General features: G+C 37.0%; 1 protein-coding gene across 1 annotated transcript in view; it reads right to left on the bottom strand.

Annotated features, from left to right (window-relative positions):
- Positions 1–27,908, bottom strand: part of MBOAT2 (membrane bound O-acyltransferase domain containing 2) — a 173,983-nt gene that overhangs the window by 96,712 nt on the left and 49,363 nt on the right. Inside the window, exons 2-3 of the mRNA XM_043987415.1 lie at positions 12,237–12,382; positions 2,887–2,964 (exon numbers count right to left, since the gene is read on the bottom strand). Of these exons, the coding sequence (XP_043843350.1) occupies positions 2,887–2,964; positions 12,237–12,382 (224 nt within the window). The remainder of the gene's footprint in view (positions 1–2,886; positions 2,965–12,236; positions 12,383–27,908) is intronic.

Below are 27,908 nucleotides of genomic sequence, written 5' to 3'. Positions count from 1 at the left end.
ACTATCTTCTTTCAAGTTATTTTAAAACCCACTAATACAGGCAGAGTTCTAACAAATACTTCAAAACTGTCTTCAGAAAAATAAAACAGTTAAGAAATTGTGAATTACTAAACAATAATCAAGTGATATAATTGGAAATTTTATTCCATTATGTGTTTTATATAAATGTTTAAAGTAAATGTTAACAGTCAAAAAGACTACCTTGAAATTCTTAATTTTAATATTTTGAGAATGCAAAAACATAACATTTGTGTCATAAAGCCTTAATGATAATGAACTACTACTAAAAATAATTGGTAGCACTTATACAGCACCTTAAGGTTTGCAAAGGATTTTTACATATATTATCTCATTTGATCCTCAAAGAAACCATAGGAGGTAGGTAGGCAATGTTATTATCCTCATTTTCCAAATGAGGCAAGTAAGAGTCACACAGCCAGTTAAGTGTCTTCAATAGGATTTGAACTCAGGTCTTCCTATTCTATACACTGTGTCACCTCACTTATCATTCTTAAATCTGAAGATCTCAGTAGTAACATAAAATTACACAAATTATACCCAAAAAATTTTAAGAAAAAAATACAATGTTCTACCTTAAGAATATAATACATGGGGCGGCTAGGTGGCGCAGTAGATAGAGCACCAGCCCTGGAGTCAGGAGTACCTGAGTTCAAATCCAGCCTCAGACACTTAACACTTACTAGCTGTGTGACTTTGGCAAGTCACTTAACCCCAATTGCCTCATTAAAAAAAAAAAAAAAGAATATAATACACTACTGATTTCTGAGGCTAATAAGCAATAAAAAAATGCACTTTGTTTTGTGTGACAGATTTCATTTTTAAAATTTCCTTTTTAACATGAACAATGAAATTTGACTTTGGGTGTTGTGTCCCAAAGTGAAACAATTACTTGAAACGGGGACAGGGCAAAGGACTGGACTTCTGAGTTCACTGATGTTAGGGCATTGTGGGAAACCCCACCCCCCTACCAACGCAAGTTGGTGGCCTCTCTGCAACTTGGAGCCTTAGAAGCTAAATGATCTGCCTCAGTGTGGATCAGACATCCGACCTGAACCCAAGTCTTTCACTCAACCACACTTCTCTCAAAACTGGAAGCAAATCAGACAGGAAACTCTTCTACCCTCAAGTCAGGCATTCTTACCACCACATTGTTAATTAAATACTGTTGGGGTGGGGGCAGCTAGATGGCAAAGTGGATAAAGTACCGGCCCTGGATTGAGGAGGACCTGAGTTCAAAGCCAGCCTCAGACACTTGACACTTACTAGCTGCATGACCCTGGGCAAGTCACTTAACCCTCAATGTCCTGCCAAAAATCAAAACAAAAAAAATAGGGGCACATCTTCTGTTCATTAGGTCAAACAAAAAGGAGCTGAAATATTTTACTAGACTTCTTGTCAAAGTGGTGATCTAGACTGTGAACATGTTTACAATGAATGGCAGATCAAAAAGAATATGGGAAATGGCAGTACAATTAAAGGGATTTCCCCTTAGATATGAAGACCTGTCAACATACATTGAAAGCCAGTTTGGGTGGTGAAAAGAGGTGGGAGTAGGTGGCATATTTAAGGAAAAAGGTAGACTGCTAAATATACAAGCTGACTGCAATTTTTTTTTCTTTTGAGCTTACGTATCTAGCCACAAGAGAAGAGAGAGCTTGGCTACATTGATGCCTGTATATTTCTGTGTTTTCTCTGACCAAAAGGAATAAGACCCATCTAAAATATATAACATATATCTGCTTTTGTGGATAAAGTTTAATGTGTGGGAGATGAGAGCAGGATAAACATATACAACTATACACATATATAACTGAATGCAAATAAAGTCATTATTATTGTGGACACTGCAGCAAAAAATGCTAAGTTTTATTAAATAAATACAAAAAATACAAAGAAAAGTACATTTTCAGATAAATCACATTGTACATTCGTTTCCTCATAACTATCCTCTGAAGAGGACAAAACCATTAGATATCCATAAAGGGATACTCTTAAAGCTACAAGAAAGAAGCCAACTTCTTTCCTAATTGGAAGGTCAAGAACCCCAAATTCAAATCTTAGCTCTGCCCCTGACAAATGTGTCTATGGGTATGTGTGTATAGCTATATTATATATTATATATAACTATATTACTTCCTACACTTAATTAGTGTCTCCAAAGGAAAATTTGAGAGTATTTTTAAATAAATACATTAAAAGTATCATACTAATAATGTAAAGTATTAGTAGCAATGAATAAGATATCATTCACGACCTATGCAGCAGGAATTACAATGTCTTAACTCTTTAGGGCATCTTTTTTTTCTTCTTTTTTTGCTGGGCAATGAAGGTTAAGTGACTTGCTCAGGGTCACACAGCTAGTAAGTGTCAAGTGTCTGAGGCCAGATTTGAACTCAGGGCCTCCAGAATCAAGGGCCAGTGCTTTATCCACTGTGCCACCCAGCTGCCCTAGGGCATCTTTCTAGAAGCAGCAAGTATGATATGCTTTTGGAATTTCAAACTGGAAAGAGAACATGCAGTCTCTGAGAAACTACTCTCTTCAAAGAGACTTACATTTAAAAAGGGAAGGGAGAGGGGCAGCTAGGTGGAGTAGTGGATAAAGCACCGGTCCTGAATTCAGGAGTACCTGAGTTCAAATCCAGCCTCAGACACTTGACACTTACTAGCTGTGTGACCCTGGGGGAGTCATTTAACCCGTCATTGCCTTGCAAAAAAAAAAGGGGGGGAGGGCAGGGAGGCCTATGCTTATATCAAAGTAAATAAGAAAAAATAAGTGTAATATAGAATTAACTCATTTAATGTATTAGTAAATATCTTATATTGGTTTCTCTATTTTAAGTAAATATGAAAATTATTAATACTTACTTGTGCATATTTTCAACTCCTATTATGATCATGATATAGTATGAAATTCCACTTTGTACAAGAAAATGTAAGGCATACCTATAAAAACAAAATTACTGTTAGAAGAGCAAAGTTAATATTCAGAAACATCAACCACCCATTCTGTAACCGAAAACATTAATAAGGTCAGTCACTTTCAAGAATTACCATTACATGACAGAAAATAAATGCTAATAAAATATATCTATACATGGTGTTTTCTTATATGAACATAGATCACTGATAATTCTACTCAAATTAACTTTGCTAAACCTACTTTTATTGATAACAAATGAAGTAATGCCTAAATCATGAGAAACTTATCATCAAATTAAGTTTTAAAAACAATTATGTTTAAGACTTATCTTTTAAAAGCAGCACTCATAAAATGACATTAAAAAACAATAAATATCAAAAATAAGTAAAACATTAGGAGAATTCAAGCCTTCTACTTAAACTATAAAAACTAAAGTCAAGTTAAGCTTCCCTAAATTTGTCTATTCAATTCTTAAAATTCACTGCCTTCAGGAGGCAGCAAGGTGGCACAGTGGATAAAGCAGGGTCCTGGATTCAGGAGGACGTGAGTTCAAATCCAGCCTCAGACACCTGACTCTAGTGACCCTGAGCAAGTCACTTAACCCTCACTGCCCTGTCCCTGCCCCCCTCCAAAAAAAAAGAAAGAAAAAATTCACTGCCTTCTATCAGCAAAGGTTCTAACAAAGATGGTATGGTTCTTTCTGAAGTAGGCATCTACTATTAAACAACTAAGACTATGAATTGGTTTGATAAATATCATATAGATACATGATTATAAATCTTTCTGCTTAAATACTGTTCCTTCCACTCTAAATATATGTGAGGAGGGGATAATGAAGGGAGTTTACCCTATGAGTTCAATGACAGGAGGAAGGGGATGGAATAGGATGAGAGGGTGGGGTAGGGGAAAAGGTTAAGGAGAAAGAAGATATGGAGGGGGAAAATGGAAAAGATGAAAGGGGGAAGGGACAAAGAAAAATGAGAGAAGAGGGTAAGGGAGGAGGGAGATAAAAAGAGGGGAGAGGATGAAGAAAGAGTTGAGAAAGTGAGGGGGAGGAGAAAAAGGTAAGGAGGGTGGAGAGAGAGGAAAGGGGAAATATGAAAACAGAGAGGAAAAGGGAGTAGAGGGGTGGTGGTGGTGTTGTGTGGTGGTGGTATGTGGGTGCTAGGAGCAGGGAGATTTCTGTCTCTCTCCACCAGGAGACTAAAAGTTGTCTCTCATCAGAAGACAATAGTAAGCTTCAAGTTTCTATGAGTCTTCCTAACCACAACTTGAGAAGTAAATGGAGTTTCCTAGCCCAAAAGATGGTGGCTGCACCTGGAGAGGGGCAGAATATCAAACGTTCCTACAGAAATCCACGAGATGTAGATACATGCTTCCCCTCTTGTATAATGAGTCAATATACATGAATGCCACTCTCCTGAGGGTGAGGGAAGTGGTTGGGTGTGATCAGAGGGCCTGGCCTTGGGAAGAAAAAGGCTATCTCTTCAGAGACTGAAAGAAAGAAGAGAATGGGGAATGAGTAACCACCTGCTTTCATTTCCTCACCTATAAAATGGGGATCATAGTGGCACTTACCTTCCACTTGTGAGGATCAACTGAAATAATAGCTGCACAGCACTTGCCACAGTGCCTATAATATAGCAGGAGCTTAATAAATGTGTATTCCTTTCCCTTCCCCTAAGTATGAGAGGCAGGATTTGAATCCAGGGTCACTGACTCTTTCCACTAAACCACAGTTTCTCATATCAGTTATATTTTCAAAAATATTCTTCATAGTCAATAAGTCAAGCCAATAAGCATTTATTAAATGCCTACTATCTACCAGGCACTATGCTAAGCAGTCCCTACTGAATGCAATTTTTTTTTTCTAGACTATTCACAATGTACCACTTGATTTATGTCAAGAATCCCCAATATTTTCTCTGGGTCACAAGATTTAGAATTAGTACAAGCATGGAAACTATAGCTAAGTGGGTAAACTTAAACTGCAGCACAGAAATCATTTAGGGTAAATACTTCCTCCTTTCTATAACTCTAAATGCTTGGCTAATGAGGCTATGAATATATCTAAACCTCCAATGGTCTCTAACCAATTTGCTGATTACAAAAAGGAAACAGAAACATAACCCAAATATTAAAATGAAACTCATCTAGAAAGAGTAGGTTCCCTAGTGTTCTGTCTAATACAAGAACAATTTAGAAGGTTTTTTTTTACATTATACATTTATACATTATACATTATACAATGTTACCATCATACTATCAAAGGGCACATCCCTCCTCTCTTAGTAACTGATAAGCTAACTTTTTTGCTCAGAGGATGGTGGCGGGGGGAGATGGAGGGGGTGGAGAAGAATGTATTTTCTAGAGAAATTTGAGGTTTTGATGGCAAAAATAAGCCTCCATTAATATACTTTAATAAAGCTTAATTTCAGGAATAAAACTATAAAAGGAAAACTCACCAAAACTTGTCAATCACTAAAGTCTCAGGAACTTTTACACACCAAGTAGAATAAAGTTGCTAACAATAAGGGTTCTTCAAAAATGGACTGATTACCTCAGGAGGTTTTGAGTTCCCTTTCACTAGAAGTCTTCAAGTAGGGGCTATATGACCACTTGTTACAGATATAAGAAGAAGAGATTTTTATGCCTCAGACTAAATGGACTTTAAAATCTTTTTAAACCCAAGTTTGTATTATTCTTTGAATGTTAAACCAAGTCTTGAGAAGCATTCTCTACAAGGTAAAGAGTTACGCTATCTTTATTAGTTTTAAAGATAGTTTTCTCTTTGAAGATGTTCTCTCTATCCAACTTTGCCCCAAGTGAGAATAGTTTCTTCAATACTAAACACTTTCTTAGCACTTCTCAAGTAGCTAATGACTACTTTTCTGTCAGTATTAGCAGCCTCTTCCACCCTTCACTTTAATACATCTGCCATAGCTTTAACTATGTCAAGTAATCCATAACTTACTATCCTACTGGCTCATCACTTGTACCTTCAACTCATTTCTTCTTTAAATCTTCATAAATAATAAGTGCATTCTTTTGAATCAATCAATGAAGGCAACTCTTACAATGACACATGATCTTTAATCATCAAAAAAAAAAAAAAACCCAGCCATTTTCCATATAACGAATATCACTTCACATTTTTTATATTATAGCTGATGAATATTATAAATAACTTTGGAAATTCTAAGTTTAGTGCTGTAAGGGACTATCTAGCTATACTGTTTAAAATATCTAAATTATAAGCTTTAGCAAGAGTTTAGACTTTTAAGCATTTATTAAGAATAAGAATTTGGTGAAGAGAGAGAGAAGGAGGCCTAGATTCATCTATCTATCAAAGGGAGCACCCGTCTCCAGCTCTGCTCCCCTCTAAGGTCCTTGTGAAAGAGCATGAGAGAGCAAACCTGGCCCCTTCTTCGCCCCACAAGCCTCCTGTGGAACTGGGAACATCCCATCCACACATGCACACACAGCTCCAAGCTAATTGGCTGGTAGCTTTGATAGACATCACTTCCTGACGCCAAGGAACTGACTACATGGCTTGCCCTCAGCCGCTTTCTCCTCATGGTGTAGCTTTCCTGCAGTAACTCTCCAGCAGGTGGCATCACTCCAATTGTTACAGTACTTTGTCAATTCCAAAAGACTCATGATGAAAAATCAACATCCAGAGAGAGAAAGAACTGCTAGAGTCTGAATGCAGATTGAAGCAAACTATTTTCACTTTCTTTGTTTTTTGTGTGTTTTTTTCCTTTTGTTCTGTTTCTTTTTTCACAACATGACTAATGTGGAAATATGTTTAACAAGATTGCATATATGTAACCTATAATACGAGATTACTTGACATTTTGGGAAGGGGGAAGAGGGGAGAGGAGGAAGGGGGGAAATTTGGAACTCAAAAGCTTATAAAAGTGAATGTTGAAAATTATCTTTACATGTAATTGGAAAAAAAATACTATTTTCATAAAAAATAGAAATTTGTCTTTCATAATTGCCACAATCATAAATCAATTAAATCATATGCCTACCAATCGGTGGTAGCTTTTCTCCTCTTCTTTAGCACTTTATTATACTTAATTGTACTTCAAATTTTTCCATTTCCATTTCCTAAATAAAAGTATATAACTAGCAAAGACACCTGAAAAGAACAGTGAATCAATCTAAGATAATGACTGTCCTTTGGGGCAATGAGTCTGAGTGACAACAGATGGACTAAAAAAAGAGCTGATATTAATATACATTTGATCCATCCATAAACATTGTCAATATTACAAAAGCAAACCAAGACCATTCCTCTCCACTTCTAGAAGGACAACTTAGTCTGTTTCTATAACCTGATGTCACTTTGATAAAAATTCTTGCCATATGAGGTATAGTATGGATCAAAAAATGGAAAGGCCAAAAATAATGCAAGCCTCTCAAGTAATCTTGGGTCTCAGTGCCTTTATCAGTTATTACTAGGGTGATTTCCTAGAACATTTTAACACAAAAATTTGCTGATTTTTCTTTAGTATCTTCCTTCACCAGTGTGAGTCTTCCATCTATTGATTCAGATCATTCTATAATTTAGTAGACTGTGTTCACAAGTTACAGTCACAAAAAAACAACCATTACCCTGCAGTCAACCTTGTGATGATGCTCAATGAATTTAACTTAGGTAGTTCTCAGATAATGAAGATAAACTCTATCCATGGGTTCTTACTCCAGTCTTTTAGAGCTTGGCAGAATCTACCATAGTTTATTCCATTAGCACAGTTTTCAAGAACCCAAGGTCACTTCCATACCATAATGAGGCAACAAAGTGTCACTTCAGAAAGGAAGAAAAAGAAATACCAAACACTTTCCTCAAATCCATAGTCTAAAACTAGGCTTTGTAAAATGGTTTGGACATCTATGGTACTGAAATGACTACTATAAAATAATCTTTATCTCTTAAGATATCTTATTTATATTATGCCAATTACTATGCATGGCACCAAAATAGCGCAAAAAGCACAAAAATATTCAAAAGAAATTTGAAGGAAGCAACACATCTAAAGAAAAGATTGCTTTTCTTTAGCGTCTCTGGCACTTGGCCCAGAACCTGATAAACAGAAAACTTTTCCCAAATGCATGATGATGATGATGACAATGATAATAAGAAAAGCCCTGTGTGTTGGAAAACAAAAACAGGCTAAAGATTCCAAGATGTAAAGGTGCTACCAAAGACAAACTAATAAATAAAACTCAGGAATTGAGCATGTAACACTGCAGGGAATACCACATTAATAGAACTGCGATCTTTTCAAAATATTGAATTAGATTCAAGACACTTTGCAAAGTCCAGGGAATACAAAAATAAAATAATATAGTCTGTTGCTTCAAAGAGTATACATCGTGGGCTAGAAGTGGAGGGGAGAACTGTTAAGTATAATATAAGGTATGAAGTTAGAGAAAAAGGAGAAATTTACACTGTCTCTAGGTAAATTTAAAAAAGGAAAAATATGTAACCTTGAGGAGAGTAGTACTAGAGGGCAGGCTACAAGGAGGCAGCAGCACCAGAAGGATTCTGAAAGGTAGAGATAAAGAGAGAATGCATTCTACCCTGAGGGAGATGGAATGCATTCCAGGCACGGGGAACAGCCAAACTCTGAATTTTCAGAGTCTGAATATAGATTGTTATTTAGGTAACAGCTATTAATCCAGTTTGGCGAGAAGAAACAATGTACAAAAGTGTGGGGTGGGGCTATAGGGCTATAAAATAAGACTGCAGCCAAATCAGGGTGAGCCTTAAATGCAAGGATTTAGCAGACTCTTTAGAAGTTATTGCAAAACGGGGCAGCTAGGTGGCACAGTGGATAAAGCATCGGCCCTGGATTCAGGAGTGGCTGAGTTCAAATCCAGCCTCAGGCACTTGACACTTACTAGCTGTGTGACCCTGGGCAAGTCACTTAACCCTCATTTTCCCACCAAAAAAAATTTTTTTTTAATTTAAAATGATAATAATAAAAAGAAGTTATTGCAAAACAACAAAAAACAGTCATTACCTGACTGGTAGCTAATCTTCTGGTGATGACACTTTTCAGGGAAAAAAGTTATCTAAATTCTAAATACTTAAGTGGCTCAAAACACAATTACTAGCTAGGTGGTGCAGCGGATAGAGCACCTGCATGATTTTATAAAAGATAAACCCAAACCAGATTTACCTCATTTTCTTCTTAAACAGTCTTCCTAGATTGGAGGGCCAGAGGAAAGTGAAAGACACACCATACCAAGATTTCAACAAGGCATTTGTCAAAGTTTTTCATGACATCCTTGTGGTTAAGATGGAGAGATAGTCTATTTAGGAGAATTTGGGACTGGTTGATTAGCAGAAACAAAGAGTGGTAATTAATGGCTTGCCATTACCCTAGTTCTAGAAGATCTCTATTGGAATTCATTTGTCCTTGATTTCCGTTCAACATTTTTATCAATAACTTAATGAAGGCATGAATTACAGGCTTACATAAGCCCTTTCAAGCTATATGAAGCTATGTAATCATAGATAAGATACAACCTCACAATATGCATAAGAACCTCTAAAATTCTAAATTATAGAGTTGCTAATCTGCCTTAAGGAAAGGAGTCTCCACACTGGGAGTTTCCCAAACTAATGAAATCACACCACCCCTCCCATGAAGCTGTGGAATATAATTAAAATACTGTATTTCAGGGGGGCAGCTAGGTGGCTCAGTGGATAAAGCACCGGCCCTGGAGTCAGGAGTCCCTGAGTTCAAATCTGGCCTCAGACACTTAACACTTAACTAGCTGTGTGATCCTGGGCAAGTCACTTAACCCCAATTGCCTAACTAAAAAACAAACAAAAAAAAACCCCAAAACCCAAAAATACTGTATTTCAGGATCAAGATCAAAAAAATATTCCAAAAAGCTATAATGATAGACCAAACCTAATAAGATCTATGTGTATATATTTTTTAATTTGATATTGATTTCAATGATATAGTGAAGTCTCTAGAGAAGAAATTTCCACTACCAATGAAGATCAGCATTTTCTTTACAACATAAAGTCTTAAAGAGTTGCCTGAAGGGGAAGCTAAATGGCGCAGTGGATAGGAGCACTGGCCCTGGAGTCAGGAGTACCTGAGTTCAAATCCGGCCTCAGACACTTAATACTTAACTAGCTGTGTGACCCTGGGCAAGTCACTTAACCCCAATTGCCTCACTTAAAAAAAAAAGAAAAGAAAAAGAAAAAACACACAATTACTCTAAAATAGTAATAGCTATTCACTATTCTCAATGATTATCACATTGCTGATCTTTAACAAAACATTTGGAGTGGCCACAAACAAATTCTAAAATAGGCCAGAAAAAAGTAGGTGTAGATATTGGGCTTCAACTATACCTGAAAATGATAGCAGAGAAACTGAGCTATCATTTTATATATACATATAATTTTATTTTATATCATATATATATTAAATAGATCAAGTTGGGGTGTTTTTTTTTGGGGGGGGGGGTTCATCTCAGAGAATTCTCATGTCAAACAGTCCATGCAATAGTGGATACAGAATTCCACATCTATGATAGTTAATAGAACAATAAAACATGAAATCAGCTTGAAGCTCTTGGTCAGAAAATTCACAACAGTGCAACTGTATCAAAATTTAAGACTTTATGGATACTTCTAGAGGTGAATTACTCCACCAAAGTATTTTGTAATGTTAATCATAATCCTGTTCACATAGCAACGAGTCTTATTCAATATCCTCTATCTATCCAGAGATTATGTGTATTGCTACTTCTGAATGATTCCCTTTCTGAATTTGAGTGTTCTAGTCAATGGCAAAAATTTCATATTAATAGATCATTTCTGTGGTTGCCTATGAAAGGGCATCCCTTACTACAAAAGCTGCAAGTAGTGGGAGAATAAAGGAGGAAAGCCTAGAAAGAGAAGAAATATCTTTTTATTTCTTTTTTCAAAATACTTTCCTTGGAAGCTAAGAAGACTCTCAGAAAAAGCAAAAGAGCCCAATCAAAAATACTTAATAATACCACTTTAAAATCTTTTTGTTCACCAACTACACCAAAAATTTGTGCAGCTGATTTTATACAAATGTTACATAAAGAGAAAAAGACCCAATTATAAAGAAAAATTTATACCTTTTATAGCCTGAATTTTTTGTCTTTTCTTATAACTTTTCAGAATTTAAAACCCATTAGTTTTAAGATTAAAAGGAACCTTTGCAACTCAATCCTGCTACAACAAATTTGACAAATATTAGACACTGTACTCTTTCCATTTATTCATAACTATTAATTCAAGTAAGGCATAAAGGAAAGAGATATATGCTTGTCAAAAGGGTTTACTGCCATTACAAAAGATGTATAGCATGGAGTCAAAGTAGAATAGGGATTCTTAACCTACAAATTTACTTTTTAAAAAATATTTTGATAACTGTATCTCAGTAAAATGTATCCTCTTCTCAGCTGTCAAATTCATTTTCATATGTAGCCTGGATCATCTGTACCTCATTACCACCCAAAACATTTCTCTCCTTGTGGTTCCCTATTATCCCCAGGATCAAAACCAAAATCTTCTGTTTGGTTCTCAAGTCCCTTCAAAACCTGGTTCCTTCCTACCTTTCCGGTCTTCTGACACCTAACTTCCTTCCTTCCAGTTAATCTGCGATTCAGTGACATTAACCTTCTAATTGTCTCTGGCACATGACACTCCATCTCCTCCTCTAACCTTTCCCACAGGGTGTCCCTCATGCTTGGAATTCCCTCCTTCATCATTTCTGCCTCCTGGTTTCCTTCAAGCCTCATCTCATAGAAAATGCTTTTCCCTCAGTTCTTTCTTTTAGTGCCTATCCTCTAAAATACTCCCAACATATTCTGCATGTATCTTCTTTGTATATGGTTGTTCAGATGTTGTCTTCTCAGATTGAGAACAGAGACTTTTTCCCTTGGTTTGTATCCTCATCAGAGTCCCTGGCATAGAGTTAGCAGTTAATAAGTAACAGCTGACCAATCCCACTGACATGTATGCAATGTCAAAAGAACAGAAGAATGGCAAGAGAGGCGAGTCCCATCTGGAGAACTTACAGGAGGACACAGATAAGAGCCATATAGGATAAGCAAGCATGGAATCTTCACTGTTAAAAAATACCTGCAGCAGTGAAGTCACGTGTCCATGGACTACTACTATATTTTTCTCACTTTAAATTAATTTTTAAAACAAAATATGTAAGTTGAATAATGCTAAAAACATGCATTTCCATTTAAAATGATCAAAATAGCTACTTACCATCCAAAGCAAAAAAGTGAAAGATAAAGGCCCAAAAGGGTGGCAACAACGTGTCTTATAAAAGAGCTAGTTTTGCTTGAATGTAGATAAGTTCGAAACCAAACAGCTGCTAGCAAGGCAAAGAGTTGGCACACTACAAAGTTGACCTGTAGAAAAGAATACATATAATATTAATATTAGTGACATAAATCTGTGTTAACTTCATAATACATTTTAAAACTTTGTGATGGAAACACAGAAAGTTAGGTTAACTAAGAAGATATTGGTGATTAGTTCTGAGACAGCAGAAACCACATATCCTTAGATAATATGCAACAAGCAAAACTGTGCTCTGTGGTATTCCTATTGTTTTGTGAGGCAAAAGTATGCTTAAGAATGCTTAAGTTGCCCTGGGCAAGTCACTTAACCCTCATTGCCCTGCAAATAAAAAAAAAAGAAAGAAAGAAAATTGTAGGGGGCAGCTAGGTGGCACAGTGTATAAAGCACTGGCCTTGGATTCAGGAGGACCTGAGTTCAAATCCAGCCTCAGACACTTGACACTTAACTAGCTGTGTGACCCTGGGCAAGTCACTTAACCCTCATTGCCCTGCAAATTAAAAAAAATTAAAAAAAATAAAAGAATGCTTAAGTTGGGGGCAGCTAGGTGGCGCAGTGGATAGAGCACCAGCCCTGGATTCAGGAGTACCTGAGTTCAAATCTGACCTCAGACACTTAACACTTACTAGCTGTGTGACCCTGGGCAAGTCACTTAACCCCAACTGCCTCACTAAAAAAAATAAAATAATAAAATAAAAAGAATGCTTAAATTGTATGGTAGATAGGTGGCACAGTGGATAAAGCACCAGCCCTGGATTCAGACGGACCTGAGTTCAAATTGGACCTCAAACACTTGACACTTACTAGCTGTCTGACCCTGGGCAAGTAACTTAATCCTCATAGCCCTGAGGGAAAAAAAAAAGAGGAACTGAGATGAAATTTATTTTTTAAATCATTATTATATAAACCAAAGTAATCAATTTCTTCAATAAATATTAGTAATTAGACTTCTTGACCTGCAGAAACAAATATATGGATGGATGGATGTTAAAACACAAATTCCTAAAATATTTTAGTCATCAGTATAGGGGCCCTCCCGCCATTGATTTAGTTCATAAGCACTCTACAATTTTATATGATCTTTGAGAGCTACTGAAAGTGGCTAAAAATGTATCACTTTGCTGTCCATCCCATGGTGATGAGCCCCTCAATTGGGCATGTCTAATGGGCCTTTACTAGACTATATCATAACAAAATAGCGAAAAGGAGAATAGTGTTTTGGGTGGCAATTCTTTGTTCTTTTTCCTAATACTACTTCTCCTCAGATTTTTACTATTTTACTCAGAATCTGCAATGTTTGAAGAATAAAGTTGCTCTGTTTCTGTTATTTAACTATATGCGCTCTATGAAATACTTTGTGAATTACTAATAATGTGGATCTTAAAACTGAAAAAAAAAACCTTTATGCTGTAGAATGATTCTTATAGAGACATCTTTACCAAAAGAGAGAAAAAATTATTTCCTTTCTTCCATTCCTACTGCAAGCAATAGAGTGTTGTTCCATTATATGACTTTTAAGACACCAATGTTCTTTGTAGATGATAAGCCAAAGGCAAATTTCTTTCCAATATCCTGAACATTTTTCCCTTAAAAAAATCTCAGCCAAAAAATGAATACATCAGAAATAACCTAATATTTTAAAAATTAAGCTTAGCAATATCTTAAGAAACTTGAAAAGAGATGCTATTGCTTGTCAAATGTCAATAGTCTTCTTAAAATCATGACACTAAAACCCTGTATTTCTTTCAACTATGAAAGAAACATGCAGGAGGAGTTAAGACGATGATTTGTTTTGATTAAGTGCTATTCATTGTTATAAGGAAGGATTTTTAGAGTAGAGGGAGTCCCTTGGGAGTCAGTCCATCAATCAACAAGCATTTATTAAAAGTTTATATATGCTAGGTACTGTTAGATACAGGGGGTGCAAAGAAAAAATTGAAACAGACCTTGCATTCTAATAGTGGGATGGGAAGATAACATATATACATGTAATAAATGTAGTAACAGCTAAAATATACACAAAATATAAATAGAATCATTTAAGGGGGAGGTACTAGTAGCTGGGCCCATCAGGAAAGATTAAAGAGAAAGTGACTTAGAAAGAAAACAGACATTCTAAGAGGATAGAACATACAAAATTATATAATACTTGCCTGGGTAATAATTTTATTTTTATCTTAACAAAAACTAGTACCCTTTGATTGGCAGCACCTTCAACATCTCTTTTGTATATTGAAAAAAGATACAAATGCACAAGATAAGTACCTTTGTACTTTAAGACAGTAATAGGGGCAGCTAGGTGGCGCAGTGGATAGAGCACTGGCCCTGAAGTCAGGAGGACCTGAGTTCAAATCCAGCCTCAGACACTTAACACTTACTAGCCGTGTGACCCTGGGCAAGTCACTTAACCCCAGTTGCCTCACTAAAAAAAACAAAACAAAACAAGACAGTAATAGAGGTAATGTAAATGAAAACTGTCCATACTGAGGCCTACACCTTTGTTCCTACTTAACATAATGCAAATATGAACAAAATATACGATTATAACTTCTGGCCATGAAGGCTAATATAAAAATTACTCTACCTCTGGAGACTAGCTAAAATGGAAACACTGCTTCAGAAGTTACCTGTGGTAAAACATTGAGATCTACCAAACATATCTTACTTGACAAAAACCAAGATGACCTTTAATTAATAAGACATCTTGATCACAAGACTAATACATAAATTTACTTTATATCCTTTTGGGCTATACATATCACGAAGCCTTTTCTAAATGGAAAAAAATTTAGAATGACACAAACTAATTTTCTATTTTTAAAAGTCAATGTTAGGGGCAGCTAGATGGTGCAGTGGATCAAGCATCGGCCCTGGATTCAGGAGTACCTGAGTTCAAATCCGACCTCCGACACTTAACACTTACTAACTGTGTGACCCTGGGCAAGTCACTTAACCCCAACTGCCTCACACACACAAAAAGTCAATGTTAAAAGACACATATTGCAAATTGCTCATGAATAGGTAAATAATGAAGGTTTTGGCAGGAAAAAATTACTTATTTTTTTCTGTGTCAACCAAAGGCACATTTTAAATTTGTCGCTAATAACTATTGAGGCTAGGAAGAAGGAACAAGGTAAGGAAGCAGACAAGAGAAGCCATCTTAAGAACAATATTCTCAAGAACAGGAGTTCTTAACCTAGGTGTCTAAGAACTTTAAAAAACATTTTGATAACTGTTAGTATAACTGGTTTCCTTTGTAATCCTATGCATTTTATTTTATTCATTTTAAAGCATTATTCTGAAAAGGGGTTAATAATAGGTTTCACCAGACTGTCATTGGGGTCCAAGACACAAAAAAGTTAAGAATCTCTGCTCCTGAATGAACCAGAATGAATTACAAAGATAGAAAACATATAGATTTCTGAAAAGTGTCTGACAAAGTCTCTGGTAATATTCTTGCACACAAGAGAATATACGTGGTAAATAACCAGACCCAACAAATATGAGACCCAAAGGATCAGAGATTTTGAATCCTGAGAGATTGTTTCATTCTTTCTGTTTGTATTCCAACTATCTAATACTCAGTGCTTGGCACAGAGTAGGCTCTTAATAAATGTTTGTTGATTGACTAAATGAATGGGAATCCAATGGCTACAAACAGGTAAATCATTAGAGGCTTTTAAGGTGTTATAAATGACCATAGTTCCAAAAGATATATAAATAGAAGGAAATGGTCCAGCAACCTGATTTGTACTCTGTTACTCCCTGAGGTATTCATCAGTTATATATTGTGAATGCAAAATGACCTGCTTGGGGGAAAGGGCAAAAAGTTTTGAGAAATACCTCACTATATACAAGAAAATGTAAGTTTTCTAATGAAGATGTTAGACATAGGCTAGGAAGGAAGCTAAGAAGAAAAGTATTTTGAGTAAAAAGACTCAAAATCAGTGTTAAAAGATATCAAATTGAAATCATGAAACTGTGACAAAAAGTAAGAAAGGAAGGATTAAAAAAAAACCCTCTGAATCATTATAACTAATATGGATCTAATGTAGCAACATTCCTTGTTCCATAGAATAGGAATGCCTCAGATGCTTTTAGGGCAAAGAATCCCATTATCAAATCCAAGAAGAAGTGGTTGTTGGTGCTTCTCCAGATAAGAACACAGAAGCAACCCCATAAAGATATGACACAGCTAGTTTAGAGGGGTGCTGTATTCCTAGAATATATACTGAGATTAGAGTCCCCCCCCCCAAGACTCATTAAATGCACCTACCATTTGTGTTGATTGATATGGGAATCAAAGATACTTTCTGAAAAAAACCTAAAATGTGTCCCTGATGACTGAAGTTCCAGGAAAGCAACAGAAGAATTTGGAAGCAGAAATGTTATCTTTCATTTTCTCTAGTTAAAGATTGTGATTATGGACAAGAAAAGAAGATATGGGAAATGAGGTCTCATAGACTTCAAAAAGTAAAACATTTTCTGAATCATTCCTTAAGGTACTAGAATGAAATACAAGAAATGGAAAACATCTAGGTTTCTGGAAAGCATTTAATGAAGTCTCTTGCAATATTCTTGCACACGAGAGAATATACTTGGCGAACAACCAGAGCTAAGGAACATTAGACACCTAGGATCAGAGATTTCAAATCCTGAGAGACTATTTCATTCTTTGTGTTTGTATCCCCACTATCTAGCATTCAGTGCCTGGCACAGAGTGGGCTCTTAATAAATGTTTGTTGATTGACTGATTAAAGGTCATCAAGGGCAATCCCCTCATTTTACAGTTGAGGAAACAAAAAACAGAGGATGATTTATCTAAAGTGAAACTGTAGGAAGTGAAGGAACCACAGCCCCTTTGACACTTATTTGAAAGAAGGTCTCTCAAGATACTGTACCACAGTTTTGTCCTCTTCAGCACTAACAATGATTTTGATAAAATATGGAAGAAATACTGAGAACACTTGTAAAGTATACAAGGTTGAAAGTGATATCTACAACACTAGCTAAAAATTAAAATACAAAACATTTATACAGTGCTTTAATGTATGGAAAACACTTTAGATTTCTCAATCTACCTTCACAAGAATCCTGTAATACAATTGGTGTTAACATCCCCTTTTTCCAGAAAAGGAAACTAGGTTTTATAGAAATTAAATGAGTTGTTCTTGTTAAATAATATCTAGTAACTAAGTGGTTAGTTACCACTAGTAACTAAGAAATGGGATTTGGGTCCAGGTCTTCCTGACACTGCCCATGCTGCCTGACTAACAGAAGCTGGGTCCAAATTACAGAGTTAAATTTAAAATGACATGACTAATAAACAGTTCATGTGAAAGAGACTTAGGAGTTTTACAGTTTAAGTTTATTGTGAGTTTCAATGAATCAAAGAGGGTGATGTGAGTCAAAAAACCTAAGACAAGCTCCATTAATAGAAGCCAACCTTCCACAACAACAACAAAAACTTACTATTCTTCTTACTCATCAGACACGTGGGCTATATTTTATTTAATAGTTCATCCTCAAGCCAGTTTAAGATAGCCCCTAAGAAAATGATCCATTGCAGAAGAATTAAAGTCCCTGAAGGACACGGACTTTTTTATTTTTGTCTTTATGTTCCTGAGGCCTAACACAGTGCCTAGTACACTTAATGTTTTTTAAATTACAGAACCACAGAATTTGATAGGTAAAAGGGACCTCAGCAGCCCTCTAGTTCAACCAATACATGACAGAAATTCCTACTGTAACAGACCCTGACACAAGGTCATCTGATTTCTGCTTGAAGACCTCCAAAGGATAATCTACCATCCCTTGAGGCATGCTACTCTACCTCTGGACAAATCTAATTATTAGGAAGATGTCCAGACATCAATCCTAAATGTTTATGTTTGCAGCTTCCACACATTGCTCCTGGTTCTGGCCCTTAGGTTCAAAGAGATTAAATCTAGTACTTCTTCCACAAATACTTGAAGACAGCTAATGGTCCCCTCCAGTCTTCTCCTGGATAAACATGCCCAGTTCTTTTAACCAATGCACATATGAAATGGACTCAAGACCCTTCACCCTTCTGATTGATTTCCTCTGGGCATTCTCAGTTTATTCTTCTTAACTGTCATGCCCAGAACTGAACCCAATACTCTTGATGAAGTCTCAAGAAATTGTAATTCAGTGAGGACTATCATTGGAAGCTATGTCTGTCTTAATTCAGCCCAAGATAGAATTAGCTCTTCTAGCTGGCACATCACACTGCTGACTCATATTGAGCTTGAAGTAAGACTGTACTCTGCCCTTTTCAGATCTCATCTGGAATATGGGAGATTCAAAAAATTTTTCACTGAAAATTGTCCAAGTTGTAATTTTAAGAAATTGTAAATGAAGGGACATTTATGAACAAATTCACCAAGATATTTACCAACTTAAATAGAACTAAATACTGAATTGATTGGGGGGAAAATAAGGGCACAAAGTTAACTGTTAAGCAGCTTAATCCTCAAGGCCCTACCTAATCCCACCTGGAATATACACTTGTATTGCTTGTTTAAAGAAAATTCCTTCCAACTCTTATTTTGAAACTTCTAATAATTATCACTGCATGGCACTAGAACAACTACAGGAAACCTGTTTGATTTGTTTTTTTCTGTTTTTTAGTGAGGCAGTTGGGGTTAAGTGACTTGCCCAGGGTCACACAGCTAGTAAGTGTTATGTGTCTGAGGCCGGATTTGAACTCAGGTACTCATGACTCCAGGGCTGGTACTCTATCCACTGAGCCCCAAACCTATTTGATTTAAAAGACAAAGCAAAACACACAACAGCATTTTGATTCCTTTTTTAGTCAATTAGAAAGCATTTATTAAGTGAAAGTTATGTGTCTGGCACTTTACAAAGGCAAAAAAAACTCACAAAAATACTTCCTGCCCTTAAGAAACACATATGAATGGGGGAGACAACATGTAAATAAATAAGTACTTACAAGATCCCCAAAGAGTAGATGGAAGAGAATCTTAGAAGGGAAGGCTAAAAAGTGGTCAGCGGCTGAGAAGACCTCCTCTAAAAACTGGCATTTAAAACTGTATCTTAAAAGAAGCCAGACTTATTCAAGTAGTAGAAGTAAGGAAGGAGGGCATTCAATGCATGGAACCACCAGCCTCCTGGTCCCCTGGGTTTGTGTCAATTTCTACTTCCCCATTCTCACTCATCTTCTATATCCAATCTATTGTTAAATCTCATTTCTACCTCACAACTTCTTTTGTACAGAAGATTCATATGGCACAATAGGTTCAAAATGTCCAACACACACACACACACACACACACACACACAAACTATTCTTACTGCTTAGAAAAATAAACTGGTGGCTGGCACATTTAAACCAAGTGCACAGACCACAATAAAGATGATAGGAAAATGTAGGCCATGTAGTACACAGGAAAAAAGCACAGACTCTGGAATCAAAGGAACTAGGGTTAAATCAGACCTAAACTGCTTACTACTTGTATGACCTTAGGCAAGACAATGACTCATAGTTCCCTCATTTGTAGAATGAAGTGCTTGGTCTAGATGGCTTCTCTAAGGTCCCTTTGAGTTCTACAATTATGATTCAATATATATGTGTGTATATGTCAGCACATTTTGCATATGTATAAGTACATGTATATGTATATGTAAAATAAAAGAGGTCCAAAAGTGATAAAGATGGAAGTTGGGAGTGGTATAGTGCCATTCTTCTTAAAGCTTGAGTTCTCTACTCACAGTTTACTACTTCACCTCTATCTACTCCAACAAAATTTAAACTGAGCTATAGCCTAAAGAACCTAGAAATTAGGAAGTCGCATGTACAATTTTACATTCAACTAATGATCTACAATATGATATAGGGCTCTAATTATTAATATAGAGTTCCTAGTATAATGATTGGAATAATGCCACCTGCTGGAGAGTTACTGTAGGAAAGCTCCGCCATGAGAAGAAGGCATCTGAGAGCAAGCCATGAGGCTTTCTTTGGCATCAGGAAGTGACGTTTGCTTGTTGGCACTGTCAATCAAGGCTACCATCCAATTAGCTTGGATATGTGTGTGCATGTGGATGAGATGTTGCCAGTTTCACAGGAGGCTTGTGGGATGAAGGAGGTGTGGCTCACTGTCTTTTGTGAGGACTCTTGTGCAGAGTGGAGCTAAAATGTGCGCTCCCTGAGATAGATAGATATAGGCATCTAGGCCTCTTTCTCTCTCTTCACCAAATTCTTATTCTCCTTAATAAATGCTTAAAACTCTAAACTCTTGTTAAAGCTTATAATTTATTGGCGACCACTAATTAGATATTTTAGACAGACTAGCTAGAATTTTAGCCCCTTACACTAGCAAGGAAGCTAAGAATAGATATATAATATTTTCATTAGCAGACAAGCTATTATTTATCAACAATTTGTAATTTTATTATGCCCATGGAATTTATGGGGAACATAGACAAAAGTGGACCAGGATGGGCAGGCAAGGATAAGTTGTTATCTATATCCTTTGGAGGAAATATACACAAAGATAAGATAACAGAAATATTTAAATATTTGAGAGAATGCTAGTAGAAACTGCTCTTGGTATAATACTAGAGAGGTATCTGTTATCAGAAAACCTGTATTCAAATCTTGGCTCTGTCACTAAATAGTTGAAATGACCTGGGCAAGGCACTTTAGCTCTATGTATCTCAATTTTCATTAAGCATAAAATCTAGACAATATTTTCAATACTTATCTCACAGGGTTGGAATGAAACACAAAAATGAGTTTATATATATATATATATACACACACATATATATAAAGCATTTTGTAAAACCAAAAACTACTATATAAATGTTGTTATATAATTTACATATTATAAAATAAGTGTCTAAATATATTTAACTACTTCACATAATTTGTAAATTTTAAAAATGTATCATTGGCACAATATATTAACAGGAAGAAAGATTTCTAGTAAACCCACCACCATCACACCAAGATGTGTTTGGCCTTGTGTTACAGAACCTCTTTCAAAATGTTTCCTCAATTGTAAAATGAAAGAGTTGAATGCTAGCCTCTCAGGATCCCTTCCAGCTATAAATCTATACTCCTTTTTATTTTACCTATTATTTGGAAGAAGATAGAGACAGCATGCTTATCAAATACGCATATGGCACAAAGCTGAGAGGGACGGTTAACATGCTGGATGACAAAAAGATCTAGTTAAAGTAGAACACCGAGTAAAATCTTTAGTAGTCAAAGGATGCACAATTCAGTCTTGAAGGGTTCTCTCTCCACTATGGTGAATGATTCTTATAATGGCAGAGGTAGCCTTAGAGCAAGGGTTCTTAACTTTTTTTTTTTTTTTGCATATAATGGACTCTTCTGGCAATCTGGTGAATCCTATGGACTCCTCTGAATGCTTTTTTAAATACATAAAATAAAATATATTTATATATATATATATATGTGTGTGTGTGTGTGTGTGTGTGTGTATACATAGATATATACATACACACAGAAAAGAGAGAGAGAATGAATGAATGAATGAGTGAGTGAGTTCATAAACTCTAGGTTTTGAAACCCTGGTCTACAGAGTTACAGTAGCCAAAATATTCATCACCCTATAGATGACCTGTGGAGGAGTCTGTTGTTTGAGCTGAGATGTCTCTTGGACAAAAGGTGCATAGTCACCCCATCACTAATAGGCTCATACTAGAAACCTTTCCAGATTAGCAATACTTATAAGAACCAGAGTAGAACAATGCATAGAGTAGCTGTATTGATTAGCTTTATTAATCACTTTTTTCTCTTTTCTTTTCTATTCTTTGTTACTAAGTATGGCTCTCTGGAGATGAGAGTGGGAAAAATATGGAAAAAAAGATGATGTTTAAAACAAAATATCAATAAATTTTCATGAAAACACAAAATGACAAAAAGCTACTTGGAGTTCAATAACACGAATGAATATTTTATTTTAAAACATCATCTAAACTTTAAAAGAAATCTAATTACATATCATTCTTCCACAGAAGGTATATTTGATTATTTATTATATTGAATCATAGCATGAGGTAGTTTTGCAGCAGTCCAAGATTGAAAGTCTTTTGCCATATGTGGAGCGCTTTTATCATTGCCCAAGCTAAGAACTAGAGTCAAGCACTTCGGTCTAAAGCATCTTCTAGTTTGAACTGTTTTGTTGTTTTTTGGTTTTTTTTTTTTTTTTTTGGAGAGTAGAAGAATGGGGCGGGGGGGGGGGGGTGGAGGAAGGGGAAGGAACTTTGAACTTGAAGATGGGCAAAGAATGGCATAGTACAAGACCAGCTGGAGACCAAGACTGAGCCCATATGTCTTCTTGCTGAATTTTTCAAATCTGGACTGAAACCACATGCTACTACTCTCCAAGTGGGAACAGACTGGAACCTTAAAGACCAGAAACATAGAACACAGGAGAAGGGACAACTCAGAGGTTGGCCTTCGTTGGCATTTAGAACTGTTGTCTCTTTAAGCAGTATTCTTTTTCCTCTGTATTAGAAATCCTTTTAACACTAGAGAGCTAACTAGTCCAAGTCTATGTGTTTGAATACAAGAAGAGTTAGCAGGGGAACTAGACCTCAAAGAAAGAGAATCCTAAATCACTGAGGTTTTGTGAACTCAATTTGGATTTTGCCAGTGTTAACTATCACACATTTAACGGAGGGGAGTTTATTAATTCATTTTCAAGATTGCAGAGAGAGAGAGAGAGAGAGAGAGAGAGAGAGAGAGAGCGAGCAATCCCCAAAGATAATTTGAGTCAGTGTGGCAGGTAATGTGTCAGAAGCAGGTGTGTGAGCTAAGATGCGCATTTTTTCTTTCTCTGGGTTTTAAAGGCCAGTAGCTTCAGGACAGTGATGTGGTGAGGAAGCTCCACTTCCACAAAGGGAGGGGGAATATATTCCTCAAGCCTATGGATTCGGGGTCCACCCTTCAGGGTAACTGACAACTCAGCCTGCCTCACTAGCCAGAGCAACCTGATTGTTACATATGGATTCCAGAAACCCCCACAATAACCACACAGCCACCTCTCACTCCCTGACCCAAGGATCTATAGCCCCACACATTAAGAATCACTAGTCTAAAGGATTTGTTTTAAAGTGTAATTTTGTATTTCAATATGGCACTCTCCTAGGATGTGACAGGGTCACAAAAGCAAGGAAGGAGTTGGAACATACAAGAAGGCCTCTAACAGATGCATAGAGTTCACTGACCCACAAGTGTGGCTGTTACCTCAGATCTGACAATGGTGGAAAAGGGTGAGGAACGCCACAGGCACAGGAACTTCTAAAATCCAGTTCAGCAAGAGAGAGTAAAATGGGCACCAACTAATCTAAGGGCAGAAGACTTAATCAGTTAAGAGTTCATACGTATATGGCACTTCATAGTTTTCAAACTACTTTGCAAATATAATCTTGATACCAACAATCACCTGGAGTAGTTCAGTTTCTCGTCCAGGGGTCACACATCAATCAAAAAGCATTTTTAAAGCCATTTTTATACTAGGCACTGAGGACACAAAGACAGAAAATGAAAGTCCTTGCTTTCAAGGAGCATAATATAAAGTGCATAAAAGTGACTTGGAATATGGATCTTCCAACTCCAATCCTCTCTCCGGCAACCCCGTCCCTTTATAAAGTTCCCCACCCCCTTCCAATGTGCCCTCAGGAAGGTTTGCTCCACCAGAAACAAGTCTGTTTTCATCTTAAATATTTCACTTACCAATCCTTCTGCCTTCTGGCTCTCACTGAGACAGACTTTCAGACTTCCTGTCCACCCTTTGTAGAAATGGTTGCACTTTCATTCATTCCTCCCAATTCACTGATTGAGGTGGAGGCCTGCTCTCCAGTATCACTTCCAAGCTTACCTTGTAGAATCCATGACTCAGTAACCTCTTCTTTAAGAATCCATATTTACCACCCAATCAAGATTCTCCTCCAGAATGCCCCCTCTATTATCCCCACTCTTTCAACTATCTTCAATCACTACCTGTTGATTGGCTGCTTCCCTACTATCTACAAATATGCACATGTATCCTCTATCTTAAAAACAACAACAACAACAGCAACCCTCATTTCATCCATCCATTCCCCTTCACTACCATATCCCATATTTATCCCCCCTTTTCTGGCCAATCTAGAGAAGACAGTCTACAATCAACGCCTCCACTTCCTTTTGACTCTCTTCTTAATTCTTGAGTCTGGCTTCTACTATCCTCATCATTCAAGTGAAATTGCTCTCTTCAAAGTTACCAGTGATCTCTTAATTGCTAAATCTTTCTCAGTCCTGATCCTTCTTGACCTCTCTGTAGCCTCTGACACTGTCAATCACCTCTTCCTGATTTTCTTTCCAGGTTTTCATTACAATACTTTCCTAGTTCTTCCCCTATCTATCCATCCATTCCTTCTCTGTCTCCTTAATACACTAACTCTGAATGCCCTACAGGGGCTTCACATCAAGCCATCTTCTCATCTCCCTCTTTTTATATTTCACTTGATAATCTCATCAGCTCCCACCAATTCAATTATCAATAACTTAATAATCTCTTTGCAAATAATTCTCAAATCTATTTATCCAGCCCAAACCTCCCTCCAGCCCTTCAGCCTTGCATTTCCAACTGTATATCAGATATCTCAAACTTGGTGTCCCATAAAAAATCTTAAACCCAACATGTCTAAAACTGAATTCATTCTTCCCCAAAAAAACCTCATCCTCCCAGTCACCCACACTCACAACCTAAGTGTCATCTTTGACTCCCATTCTTCATATCCATCAGTCGCAAAGTCCTATCAATTCTACTTCTGTGACATCTCTAGAATATGTTCCTTTCTCTCCTCTGACACTGCCATTACTCTGGTACAAGTCCTCATCATCTTAATTATAGATTATTTCAACAATCTGTTAGCTCATCTTCCTATCCCAAGTGTCTCCCCACTCCAGTCCACCTCCTAACTCAGCCTTCAAAGCTATTTTCCAAAATGAAGGTCTGACCATGTCACTCCCCTACATTCAAGTGACTCCCTATCGCTTCCCAGTTCAAATATAAAATGCCTCCCCCTTTTCAGTCTTCTTATTCACTGGGCAGCTATGTGATCCTGGGAAAGTCACTTAACCCCGACTACCTCAAATATCCAGGGCCATCTCCAGTTGTCCTGATATAAAGCTTGCCATTGGACCCAGATGGCTCTGGAGGAGAGAATGAGGCTGGTGACTTTGCATAGCCCTCCCTCACTTAAAAATACAATTCACTACAAGTCATGACATTACCTCCCGATGTCATGGTCCTCTTCAAGAAAGAAGGACAAACAACAATTCATCACCTTACTCTGTGGCCTAGTAATGATTACCTTCTTGCTGTACTCCCCAAACAAGATGCTCCCTCTCAACTCTGAACATTTTCCCTGCCTCTCCTCCATGCTTGGAATTCTCCATCACCTCATTTCCTGGCTTGCTTCAATGCTCTGCTTAAATCTTACCTTCTATATTAAACTTTCCTTGATACCCCTTAATACCAGTGACTTTCCTCTACTGATTATTTCTGATTTATTTTGTATATATCTTGTCTATACAGAGCTGTTTGCATGTTATCTCCCCAATTCGACTGTGAGCTCCTCTGAGACTAAGGGTTATCTTTTGACTTTCTTTGTATCCCCAAAGCGTAGTACAGTGCCTGAAACACAGAAGGCACTTAATAAATGTTAGGTAAATAACTGTTAAATGAAATAACACTGCTCATTATATTCACCAACCTTTTCTCAAACCTTTGCAGATGAATTTATGTTCTAAACTAGTAGTGCACTTAATTTCTCTCTCTCTCTCTCTCTCTCTCTCTCTCTCTCTCTCTCTCTCTCTCTCTCTCTCTCTCTCTCTCTCTCTCTCCAGGTGGCAAAAAGGTCAGTGTTTGCTGGCTGAGGTAGTTATTATAATTCATTTGGTCTCTTTAGTGGGTGCATGATTTATATTGCTAAAACTTCCTTAGGAAATAGTCATATAAGATATATTTTTATGCAATGTCACTCCTCCAAGATTAATAGGAATCTAACAAATGCTATTTGACATTAGTTAAATGACAAAATAAGGGTCTATCCAATGATTTGTGTAGAAAGACAGAGGGGACAGAATCATCCCTCCACCATGACATACAGGGTCAACCCAGTATGGAAGCTTGCTATCTGTCTGGCTGTTGTTCCCCTTCTCCCCTCACTAGGGACAGTGACCCTCTTGACCAAGGCAGCCAGAGTTAGAGCCATGTCCACTAACCCCATAAGAGGTCATTCCTGCAACTTTGGTGCTCTTCCATAGGGCTGTGTTGTACTGACTCATGGTTAAGTTAAAACTCACCTAATCCACTATGATATCTAGTTGGCAGCAGATCATGTTTCACATCCCATCCAGCAGAACATTCTCAACATGGTCATCTTGTCATCTGCTCTATAATCCAGGCACCTCCCTCCTCCCTACTTTCTTGCTCTTGCTCTATAAACAACCCTTGAATGAATATTGCTACTTGTTATGGGAAAGGTGGGACAATTTACCATTCTACACCTCCACTCACAATCTATCCCTATACCAAAGTTCCCGTCCTTGGCCATCAGTCCTCTATACCTGCTTTTTTTCCCTACTGGACTGTAAGCTCCCTCAAGGACACAAGTGCCTCACTTTTGTCACTGCAGTTCCAGTTGGCACACAACAAGCTCTACTGATACTTTATTCATTAATTGATGACCTCGGTACAAGTTCTGGCACATACTTGCTCCAAGTCCTTAGGCAGTTGCTTAAGGGCTCAGTACTTTCCAGAAACCCTCTAAAACAAAAATATGCAGATGAGCTGCATATCTGTGTTTGTGGAAAGATTTTCCAAAGTAACAAAATCATAGGTCAAGGAAGGAAGGAAGGAAGGAAGGAAGGAAGGAAGGAAGGAAGGAAGGAAGGAAGGAAGGAAGGAAGGAAGGAAGGAAGGAAGGAAGGAAGGAAGGAAGGAAGGAAGGAAGGAAGGAAGGAAGGAAGGAAGGAAGGAAGGAAAGAAAGAAGGAAAGAAAGAAAAGAAAGAAAGAAAGCTGTAGAAAAAAAGAAAAATATACCGAGGTCTTATACACAGAAGAATAACCATAGCAATTGTGAAAAGTTAGGAGAACACAACCAAAATGTCTCCCCTGGTTCATGATAAAATAAATCTTTCATTAAATCCTCATTTATTGATTTAGGAAACATTTATTAAATGCCTACTATGTGCCAGGCAATGGGACAGGCACTGAGGATACAAATTAAAAATAGTAATAATCCTTGCCCTCCAGAAGGCAGTCTCCATCCTATTGCCGGGCTTGTCTGTGTGTGTGGGGGGGAATATATAAATACAGAGAAGCACAAATTTTATATATATGAAATAAATAAATTTAATTTCTGCATGGAAGGACTCACAAGTGGTAGGAACAGGACAGGAACCATGTAGGAGACAGAACTCAAGGGAGGAAGAGATTCTATGAAGGAAAAGTGAAAAGGGAAATAGGTAGCACTGATAATAAATTTAAAGGGCATTTTAAGAGAAA

Source organism: Dromiciops gliroides, chromosome 2, assembly GCF_019393635.1.
Source record: "Dromiciops gliroides isolate mDroGli1 chromosome 2, mDroGli1.pri, whole genome shotgun sequence".
Taxonomy (NCBI): domain Eukaryota; kingdom Metazoa; phylum Chordata; class Mammalia; order Microbiotheria; family Microbiotheriidae; genus Dromiciops; species Dromiciops gliroides.
The sequence above is the reverse complement of the archived record's forward strand: the minus strand, read 5'-3'. Positions and strand labels throughout refer to the sequence as shown.